This window comes from Diabrotica undecimpunctata, chromosome 9 (genome assembly GCF_040954645.1).
Source record: "Diabrotica undecimpunctata isolate CICGRU chromosome 9, icDiaUnde3, whole genome shotgun sequence".
NCBI classification, from domain to species: Eukaryota; Metazoa; Arthropoda; class Insecta; order Coleoptera; family Chrysomelidae; genus Diabrotica; species Diabrotica undecimpunctata.
This window is the reverse complement of record NC_092811.1, coordinates 112,060,588-112,072,592: the sequence shown is the minus strand read 5'-3', so window position 1 is coordinate 112,072,592 and position 12,005 is coordinate 112,060,588. Positions and strand designations below refer to the sequence as shown.

Here is a 12,005-nt window from a genome sequence, read left to right as displayed (position 1 = left end):
TCCTTCCTATGGGGCTCCATTCGGTTATTCTCTTTATCCATCTGCTGTCGCTAGTTCTTCTTACATGTCCATACCACTTTAGTCTTTTTTGTTCTATATATGTTAATATGTCTGTTTCTATTGATGTTCTTTGCTTTATTTCGTCATTACTTCTCCTATCCATTCTTGTTACTCTGCAGCATCTTCGCAGGCATTCCATCTCTGTTGCTACTATCTGGTTTTCTTGTTTATGATCCAATTTTCAGCCCCATATGTCATAATACTTCGCACTAATGTTTTATAAATCTGCGTTTTTGTCTTCATATTTAGGTGTCTATCCCACCATACTGAGTTAAGTTGTCGGATTGCTGTTCTTGTTTGTCCTAATCTTTGTGTAATTTCTTCCTCTGTTGTTGCCTTTTTCGTGATTATAAACCCCAGGTATTTGAATTTATCCTTTCCTTTGATTGTTACGTTGTCATCAATCTGTAGATCTTCTATGTCTTCTTCACTTGTAGATAGGGACTCTGTTTTCGCGAGGTTAATATCTAGGCCAGCCTTGGTATATTCTTCTTGTAGTTTCTTCATCATGTAGCTGAGGTCGTCTTGGTCTTGTGCAATCACTACTTGATCGTCTGCAAAACTTAATACTCCCATGCCTTCGCATTTTCTTTTCCATGTAGTCAAGGCTTTCTCTAAGTATATTTTGAATAGGGTTGGAGAGGTGGAACATCCCTGCAGGAGCCCTTTTGTTGTGGTGAAGTCTCCTATGATTCTTGTTCCCATTTTAATGGACACTTTATTTTCTTTATACAGAGCTTTTGTAGCTTCTATGAGTTCCATCTGTATTTCTAATTTGTACATTGCCTCCCATCGTTCTGACCTTGGTACAGAGTCGTACGCCTTTCTCAGGTCCACAAATGCCAAGTGTATATCTCTATTTTTTGCTTTTTTCTTTTCCAACAGTTGTTCCAGTGTGTATATGTGGTCTATGCATGATCTTCCTGCCGTGAGGCCTGCCTGATCTTCTCCGATTTTGCCTTTTATCGCTTGCTCTATCTTTTCTCGCAGTATCTTCCCATATAATCTTCCTATTGATGATATTACGCTTATTCCTCTGTAGTTTTCGCATCGTTTTCTATCTCCTTTCTTAAATATAGATGTCATATATGCTGCCGTCCATTCCTTTGGGAGCTGTTCTCCATTTATGGCTTTCTGAAATCTAGCTAGGAACTCTACGAAGGGCAAACCTACTACCATAACATTTTATAATACCACCAAGGGAGAAGTGGGCGTAGTGGACAAAATAAAGGAAAATTTTTCAATGTCTCGAACACTTGCAGGTGACCTCTTATATTATTATTTTTCAAGCTGAATGTTATAGGTATAACAAATATTATACCAAGCAAATACTGTTGACTACAGGGCTCATTAATTAGTTGATATATGGTTGAATGCTCGAATAAATGAACTTGATAAAATAAAGGCAGATATCGAGCACAGTTTTATTAATTAAATCTTTCCCAAGTACTTTCGCTCCCTAGAGCATCTTCAGGGACATTTCGTCAATTTTGGGCTTTCCAACAATCGCAGAATGTAATAAACATGAAATTAAACATGAGGTTGAACATAACACTACACCAAACAAGGACAAACAGTTTAAAATTATTTAAAAAAGTTGAAACTACATTCTGGTCGGCAACAAGAGAGAGAATGGATTTATTTCATCGGCAAACTCTATAAAGCCCATTATAAATCCTGTTTCTCTGAATGTACTTCATAAGCATTTTCTCCCAGGATATTTTTGAATATGTATGCGCGTTTTGACATTAAAGCAAGATTTTACTGTCATATTGAAGCAGCTTTTTTAAATCAGTTCTATCTATTATGCAAATATTCCTTCATTTATAATCATCTTATACTGAATATAATATCGTGTATATTTCTTTATTCGCAGGGACCACAACGGTAGAAATCCATTACATCTTGCAGCTATGAACGGATATACTCAGACGATTGAATTGTTACTGTCAGTGCATTCCCATTTGCTTGATCAAACTGATAAGGATGGGGTAAGTTAGAAACTGTAAAATCCAGAATTTATTGAGTTGTTGATTAAATTGTTATCTAAAGATACTCCTAGGAGATAAGAAATATTTCCAAGGAAATGTTTGGTAAATTTGTGTAAGTGAAAAGAAGTTGTGTTGGTTTTCTATGTATACATGATGAGTCATTAGTAATCATTTTAAATTTAATTCCATTTAGAAGATAAAACTCTTTTTTTTATTACGTTGCCTATTCCTTCTGGATGTTGACAATCTACATGATGGTTATTACTTTGCTAGCGCCTATTCTAAATAGTCTGGTTGTAGATGTTGAACCAATATCTTAAGTTTGAAAGCCATGAAGTTGGCACTCTACACTGAATAACAAGCCATCTCTGCTAATTTGAACTCTTTGATTATATGAATGATCTTCCTTATTCTATTTACAACCTCAACATTAGTCAACTGGTCCCCCCATGAAATTCTTAAAATACGGCTCTAACACCACAAATTTAGAATTTGAAACATTTTAAAAGGAGTTACTAATTGTTGCATCTTCAGAATTAAATGCCTATTAGACTGTCCAGCTATTTGTTAGCGTATAACACTGAGTAATCTGAACTACTGTGAAGTAGGTTCAGGACACTTTACAGTATGGGTCTCGAAGACATTTTGCTCCGAAAGTAAGGAATATGCAAAAGATATAAACAGAAAATAGAAAAAGAATATAAAAAAAACAATAATTTTTAAATATTTTAATAAAAAAAACAGAAACAGGATGCTTAAAATCAGCAAAAAAAAACCTTTACCTACTGAATCATCTTTAATAATTATAATTAAGGTAGAGAGGTTGCAAAAAATGTTAATAGAATTAATTCATAATAATATTTGTAATACTTAAGTGTTCAAAAATATTAAATATTGTAATGTATCAGCCACATACCCAAGGGAAACAACCCCACCCCCAAACACAATCGTTAACCAGTTAGCCGGTATGTACAAGTCAACATAGCAAGTAAATAAAAGAAATAAAATAAGGGGTAGTTAGCCTAGAAAAGAATAATTAAAATTAATTAAATAATATTCCAATATCCAAATTAATAAAGAATAAATTCACAGTTTAACGTATACATTTCAAATTAAAAAACAAAGAATAACAATTCACCTAGTTTAACACAAGCCTGAATGTTTAGAAAATTACGACACTTTAGACCTTGTTGGAAAATAATACAAGGTACGAATTGTTAAACAAGTGATAAGAGTTGAGCTGACTAATAAGTTTTACATGGCGTGATCCAGTTTAACACATGGAATAGATGGCATAATCAGCGAAAACGTAGAAACAAATCTCCACTTCGGACGTGACAAAAGAATCTAAGGTACGAGTTGGCAATAGATAAAAACAAACAGAAGTTGGTCAAACGAGGAGTAGCATTCTGGCAACCGGAGCCAGAGGGTATCCGGGTACGTCCGGTGCCAGTGGTACCTCGGCAGTTGGCAGTCAGCGCGGCAAGCGTTAGCTAAATCATCGTGATATTCGTGTGCGACGGAAGGTAGAGATTCGAAAATACGAATTTTTCGTCTCGCTCAGTACCGCCATAACGTACAGTGAATTCCAGCGTTCGTCCAGACTATTCCAGAGTTCCAGTTTGGACTACAAGGCGTATTCATTAGCTAGGGATTAAGTACGCTAAGGTAACAAACAATGTTTACTAACCATTTTGGGAACAATTAATAGTAGGTTGTCCGCCTTTTAAATTCCCTTAGTAAAATCTCTTCTCGTCTCCCTTCGTAAACAATAATAACCACTAATAGCTCATTGTACGTTTGTGTAGTAGTTGTAAAATTACGATTTGTTAATTATACAGTAAGTTGAAAGTGGCTTGTTTTATTTTACCGTTAGATAGAGACAAAGGAACACATTTTTGCTTTGTACATCTTCCTGGCTTCTAACGCAAGCCCATAGCCTCTGACTCTTTACAGGGCCTGCATCGGAATACCCTTTAGCCCCTATCCTGTTTATCTTCCTACCCTCTTGTAAATCCACGAGGGCGAAATCACGACCTATTCGAACTAGTGGACCAGTACGCCTCAAATTCGCTCGGACAGCTAAATCTCCTTAAACACAGGGGATATTTCAGTGGTGACAGTGCTAAGTATCCCTTAGCTTCAATCCTATTTTATTACAATATTAGGAACTACGTTGTAATTAAATCTAGTCTTCTTTCTTGACTTTGAGATTTGAAGAATTTGAAAGAAACTAAATTAAAGGATTATCATCTGACCAACAAAGATGATAACTGCAAACACCAGACCTATCTTATAACTTATTAATAGGAACTTACGTGAAAGTGTGAAATAGGATATTTTTGTAGGTACAAAAGAAATTCTCCTTTTCATTCGACCGTAAACAATATTACGTCTTATAAAGATTGAATTTGCAAGAGTCGAACCTAACCTAACCTAAACTAACTTTATCATCATTATCATCATCCAGCCTTCATTTATCACGTCCACTGATAGATATAGGCCTCTCTTAACTCCTCCATTCTTTACGATTTTGTGCTCTTTGTTGGCAATTTTTGGTGACACGCCTGATGCCGTCAGCCCAACGTGTAGGTGGTCTTCCTCTACTACATTTGTTTGCTTTTAGCCTCCAGATTGTAATTTTGCTCGTCCATCGTGAGTCATTCATTCTCGCTATATGGCCTGTCCAGTTCAATTTCAGTTCCGGTATGCGCTCGACAACATCAGCAATACTCGTCTTTTTTCGCAGATCTTCGTTTCTTATTCGGTCCCTCAACGTCACTCCCAGCATAGACCGCTTCATTCGTCTCTGTGTCACTCTGAATTTTGAAGCCGTAGTCTTAGTTGAAGTCATAGTTTCCACCCCATAGGTCATGACCGGTAGAACGCATTGGTCAAACACTTTTCTTTTGGGGCTAATTGGCATGTTGGCCCTAAGTGTGTCTCGCAGTTTTATAAAAGTAATTCGTCTTTGGATTTCGCATATTTGGTTATCCCTGCTGATTCTTATTTCATGGCACAAATACGTATATCTCCACTAGTTCTACCACTTTGTCTTGAATAGTTAAATGGTTATTGGGAACCATATTTGTCAAACTGAGAGGGGTTGAGGACTCCCCCCTGTCTTGCGCAGAGTACTGAAGGAACCCTACTTAGTTCAGAATCCCTTCTTTACGCAAGCTGAGACCGGTACAGAACTAACTATCTAACTAACTTAACCTAATGTTAATTTTCGGCTTTAATCTTGTCCGACGCGTATTCAATTGAGGATAAATGTGGGGATCTTATGTGCTAGAGCAAAAGATTTAATCCAGTCTGTTCAAAGAACTCCATGATGACTCTCGCAATATGTGGATTCGCATTATCTTGCAGAAAAATTGGAATTTGGACCATCTAAAGATAGGGTATGAGATGAGTTTCCAGAATTTCTTCTACAGATCTCTCAGCTGTCATGTTTCCTATGACAAAGATTAGAGGTTACCTTGAACCATAAGCAATGGCAGCCCAAACTATAACCTCAAAAGTGCGCTGCCGTTTGGCAAAAATCTTAATTTTCTCTTTTACCGTGGCATTTCGTGGATTTTTGTTGTATATGATTATATAATGCAACTTTTGAACACTTACACAACCATATAAATAAAAATTGACTTAAGTATAAAAACTAACTACATAGAAATATAGACATAAGTGGGACAATTAATTAATTAACATGCCAACTAACGGTAAATATGTAATTTTAACACAATCTCTTAGTGCCATACATGGCATTTAAAAAAAACCCAAAAAAGACACGTTCAAAGAAAAATAAAAGCGCTCTTTATCAAGCTAACCTATAATTACTTAATTTAAAAGTACGAAAAGCGTGTAACTTACAATATACTGCTAATAATTAGACATATTTTGCGCGATTGTCTACCCTAAAATATCCAACATCTTTCATAGCTAAACCGTTTATATTTTGCAACCAAACATATTATCAGAGTTTATTTGTTTGTATTTGTTTTATTTCTTCATATTGCTATTAATTTTCATATTTGATATACATTACTGATTTTATTACATTGTTACAGTTTTTCATTCTAATCAATATTGCATTTATAGATATGTTCTTTGAGTAAGATATTTACATTTTTTTCAGAATACTGCACTACATCTAGCAACTATGGAGAACCAACCCAATGCAATCGCTTTTCTATTATCAGTCGGTTGTAAGTTGTTATATAACCAAATGGATATGAATGCTATCGACTACGCTATTTACTATAAGTTTCCTGAAGCAGCTCTAGCGATGGTAACTCACGAAGACAGGTAAAATAAATACTAAAAGAGTGGATAGTAAAGCTAGATCTCTAAAATGATAAGATTTTATATAAACATGGTTTTTATTCAATTATTTGCGAAGGACATCGTTAAAAAAATCAAAACGAATTTTTAGGGAAAGTTTTGGGAAGTTGGGACAGTTTTTATAAAAACATTTTTTTATATTACACTTGTACGGTGTTTGTATGCTGCTATCTAGTCTCAAATGACCAATTATTAGTTTTTTCTGACCTAACTTAATAAACAGCAAATACTTAAATCTAAGAGCTTACCCTATGGCTTACTCTTATTTTGTCTATCAACTAATGCACTATAACTAACAACTACACACAACATACAACTAATATACGATAACATCACAGCACTATACTCTGTTTTTTACACTAAACTGTTACACATTTACACTAATTCAAATGGTTTTGTCTTTGTGAGTCTTTTGTTTAGTTCAGTGTTGTCAAGAAGCTGGATTGCCCCCACATTCACATAACTATGCAGCCTCTGCTCGTGACTTGCTGCTGTTCCCTTGATTACTTCGGTCACAGTTTCCATACCCAGGTCCTGGTGAAGGTTGCTGTTACGGATATACCAAGGTGCATCAAAAATGTTTCTCGGTACTTTGTTTTGAAATCTCTGGATAATATATAGATTACTAACTTTGGTACAGCGGCATAGTTGGCACCCATATACCCATACTGGCGTCAATACTTGCTTGTAAATGTATAATTTATTAGGAATGGATAATGTTGAATTTTTTCGAATCAGCAATTACAATTTCCTATATCTAATACTAAGCTCCTCTCTTTTCTTTTTGACATGGACTTTCCAGCGCAACCTCGTATCTAGGATGATGACCAAATATTTTGCTGATGTTGCATAAGGAACTTGGGTATTATTTATTCTAACTTTGAAATTATCTATTTTTTATTTTTTGTAAAGTTAATGTGTGCAGATTTAGTCTCATTTAATTTCATTCGCCATTTTCTGGTCCAGGTATGTATTGTATTTACTCATATCGCTAGTATGACTGTATCATCGGCGAAGGTAGCAATAGTGTTTTGTTCTAGCACTGGAGTGTCACACGTATACAATAGGTAGAGAACCGGACCTAATATACTCACTTGTGGCACGCCAGCTTTGATATCCCTTAAATCGGTGTACACATCTTCTTGATTTACTGTGAAATATCTATTCACAATGTATGATTCTAAGATTTCTAAATACTGTTTGGGCATGAACGTTCTTAGTTTATAGTTTAAACCCTCATGGCAGACTTTATCAAACGCCTGTGCTACGTTCAAGAAGATTGTAGAGCAGACTTTCTTTTCTTCTAATGTTTTTTCTATTATATTCGTTTTTCTGTGAACTTGATCTGTAGTGGAATATTTATTTCTGAAACCAAATTGATGATTTGGTAGATTTTTTCTTTCTATTATTGGTTTTAATCTTTTCAATAGAAGTTTTTCAAATAGTTTTGACATCTCCAGAAGTAGTGACATTGGTTGATAAGATGTCACTTCATTAGGAGGTTTACCTGGTTTGGCGATCATAATAACTTCGGCTACTTTCCAGAGTCTGGGAACATATCTTAATCTAAAAGGAGAATCTATTAGGTGTGTCAGCTTAACTATAGCTTCCCATTGTCGTTGGGTTTAAACGTACTTTCTAAATGATATGCAAATCGTTCTTCTTTCTCTTCGTTACTTCTAGCCCAGTTGCCGTTTTCCAATTTTACAGGAAGAGAATGAATAATTTGTCTCTTTATTCTTTTTGTTGCCTTCCATAACGAATAATCTGTGTTCTGCTCAGCTGTTAAATTACTTAAAAAGGAATCAATTGTTTAATTTTTTGTATTCTGTATCCCCCTTTTTGTTTTTGTGTAGCATTATTATGTTACATCCACTCTATTTTTCTTTATGGTATCGAAGCCTGAACTGTTAATGTTGACTTAATGGGAAAGCTTTTTAGATGTGGCTTTTTAGGAGAATTTTGAAGATACCATGGACCGATCATATTACGAACGAAATAGTATTACACAGAATGGGAAGAGACAGAGAACTTTTGACCACCATTAAAAAGGCGAAAGACAGCATACTTGGAGCACAAGATATAGACAAATTTGCAATGGTTATAGCCAACCTTCATTAGTGGAGACGGCACTAGAAGAAGAAGTGTAGCAATATTTAGACTAGCTTTGTCTCATATAGCTTTGTATTGCTGCCACTTTTTTCTTAACTTATTTTTTCTACTATGAGTTCTCTGATTTCTTTTGTATATTTGTTCCCTTTTGTTCTAGAAGTTATTGTGGGAGTATTTTCCCAAGACACCTATTAAATATGTATCCAACCGGTTTAAAAACATGTGTTATTTTGTTTCCATCTTTTTTGCATTAACCGTCCACCAAACTTATTTAGAATGTTTCAGAAAAAATATTATGTTCTAGCGGAATTGAGACTGAGGTTTATTAAAGCCTGTTTGATGTATAGATCTGGCCAGGAGTGTTAGCTTATATGATTGGATGCAGGTGATATGTATCTTCTTCTTACTGCATCGTTTCTCTTCGAAATTTGGCGATCCAATTGGCTACAGCTACGCGCAAAACAGCGGCACTGAACGTCTTGGTCGATGTTTTATCCAGCCAACGTCGCACATCTTTGAACCAAGAATTTTGTCTTCTTCCTATTGACCTTTTCACCTGCATTTTTCCAATGATCAACCAAAGTGTTTCGTATCTCCCTTAGGATCCCCTCAGTACATGTCCAATGTATGTTAGTTTACTTACATTGGACAGTTAAACGATATGTACGAACTGGGTTTATTTGGGTCTATTTAATCTATGTTAATATGGACTAATTTGTTAAAATTTAGAGGGTCAAGTCTCTCTTGAAATATTTGTGGATGATTTTTGATAAAGAGGCATTTTTTTGGGTTAAAGAGTGACTGTTGCTATTGTGGTTTGGGTACCTCAGGTTGTCATTATGTAAGAGCAAAAATATGTGTTAAATTTTGTTTATCGTATATCTGAACTGGTAGATAATTTATTAAAAAATGGTAGAGAATAATTTAGAGATTTTTGGAAATATTTTTTAATAATGTGTGATAATCTTCGGAAACTGTCGCAACATTCTGCTAATGGATCCGTGAGCAGAATAACTATATGTTAAAGCTAATCTTTTACTTACTGTTTTCATTTAGTAGTCACGTATGCGTATGCCATTTTTTTATTATTTACAGGGCTGAAGAAATTCTAAATTTAAAATCTAGTAAACACCCTTGTGTAACACTGGCTCTAATCGCTTCAATGCCGAGAGTGTTTGAGGCAGTTCAAGATAAATGCATCACAAAACCAAATTGCAAAAAGGACTCAAAATCATTTTATGTAAGGATTTAACAATTCTATATCTTAATAGAAAATTAATAAAATTAAATCTTTTATTTGCAGATTAAATATAGCTTCAATAGTTTGCAATGTTCAATTTCTACTCCTAACATAGAAGAAGATAAAACGGCTCCAAAAAGAGAGCCACTGCCAGCATTAAACGTAAGTAGAGGTATTTATACAAAAAACGGTGCTTTTATTCTTAAAATATACCATCTGTTCATAAAGTGTTGAAACAGTCTATTAAATCATGACTTAATTATTTTCAGAGTTAAAGCTAACACAGGTCGATTTTTATTTTTGATTTTTAACCTTTTTGGAAAAAAAAATAACTTTTACCCCCACTACCACAGTAGATGTGACGTCATCGATAATTTTTTTAAATAGAAAGGGCATATTTTTATCCAAAACATTTAATGTCCATATTTTTCTGAGTATAAACGTAGCAATCTCATCACATTCAATCTTCAGTGAACAGAGGAGAGGAAAGGAAACAAGTGCTCGTATTTTTTAAAATTTATTTCAAAATTTATTTCAAAATTTATTTAACAAAAAAAATTATAGGAGTCATTTTCATATTAATGACAAATAAATAACATAGTTACAACAAATGCTCGAATTGAGCTCCTTACTACAGCTTACTACTCCTTATACAGCAGCATAATGTGGACTTGCTCTATCATAATGAAACCAAATGGTCGGATATATTTGACCAGTATTATTGATATCTGAAAATTGTGCGGTTAAAAATGGAACTACGTAGGTTTGCAACATCTCAAAATACTTTTCACCCGTCACAGTAACGTCAAAAAATACAGTCCCACAATGGTATTCCTAACAATCCCAGCCCAGAAATTTACTTTTTGGGGATATTGGGTATAAACTTATATTGCCCAGTTGGGATTTACTGTTGCCCAATAACGACAATTTTACCTATTAACAGGACCATTTAAACAAAAAGTGTCCTCGTCGGAAAACAAGACATTCACATTCAATATTTCGGTTACACAATTCTTGCATCTTTTCGCAAAACTCCATGCATCTATCAAAGTTGTATTCATTAAGTTCATGTATAATTTTAATTTTATATGGATGTAATTTGACCTTTTTTATAATTTTATGGACAGCACCACGACAGATCTCATTGTTAGTTGATAAACTTGTTATTGAAGAATGAGGATTTTCTTCAGTTTCAAGTAACACATGTAATTGATTGTCGTCGGAAACCGCGAATATCATTAAATTTATGCAATATTTTGCTTACTGTCTCTTTACTTCTTGGTACTTCTTGGTAATCGTAATTTTAAATAAAAGATCCAAGGTAATCGTGGTCCTGGTAGAAGAAGAACATTATGGCTGAAAAATCTACGTCAATAGTATGGAAAATCAACTACATCGTTATTTAGAGCTGCTGTCAATAAAGTCACGATAGCGAATATGGAAGCCAACATGATATCCAACGGTCATGGAACTAGAAGAAGAAGAATTTTAAATATTTTCTATTAGGGAAATATTTCTCAGAAACATACTATTGCAGACTTCTAAATCGATGTGACACAACAAATCAATTTAATATTGACATATCCAATGGTAACTACGAACTTACTGTCTGGTTGCTAAGAAATTTTGACATGTCTTCACAGCCTACTTGATTTTTGGCAATATACTCTGAGTAAAGTCGTTTACCAATTTATTTTATTGTAGTAAAAATTAAATTTTATCGTAGTAAAAACCAGAAATAATATCATTCAGAAGCTCTGCAGTACAACATGGCGGCCATCGGCATTCACACTCACGTCTTCGATAGATGTCCAGCTAAATAACACCATGAAAATATACGCTGGAGTAATCAAATCTACGCCAACACATACCAGTGCTGAGCGACATTCCACCACCACATCTTCGCTGACTCAATCTGCTTACCAAATAATATAACAACATCCTTAGCAACACGGCACAGCCGATTCATAACTATATAGAATATGTAACCTAAAGCCGACTGCGCTCCCGAAAATCTCCAATACAAACTGCAGAATCAGCCGCAGCCACAGGGTTTAACATGATCACCAAATGGATCCATGGATGGTCGGTAGCTCAACCAAATACAGCCATACCTTTCATCACAGATACACCTTCTGGATTTGACTTACCACATAAGACCTGGTGTACACTTAACCGCATCAGAACTCAACATGGTCGATGTGCAGATATGTTGCACAAATGGGGCAAGCTAGTATCACCGTCATGCAGCTGCGGCG

The 12,005-nt window shown here is 34.9% G+C and overlaps 1 protein-coding gene across 2 annotated transcripts in view; it reads left to right on the top strand.

The window, feature by feature from the left end:
* The window catches only part of TrpA1 (Transient receptor potential cation channel A1), a 299,380-nt gene that overhangs the window by 265,567 nt on the left and 21,808 nt on the right, over positions 1–12,005 (top strand). For both annotated transcript variants that reach the window (XM_072544022.1, XM_072544021.1), the window contains exons 12-15: positions 1,937–2,051; positions 6,190–6,359; positions 9,603–9,747; positions 9,811–9,909. In XM_072544022.1, the coding sequence (XP_072400123.1) occupies positions 1,937–2,051; positions 6,190–6,359; positions 9,603–9,747; positions 9,811–9,909 (529 nt within the window). The remainder of the gene's footprint in view (positions 1–1,936; positions 2,052–6,189; positions 6,360–9,602; positions 9,748–9,810; positions 9,910–12,005) is intronic.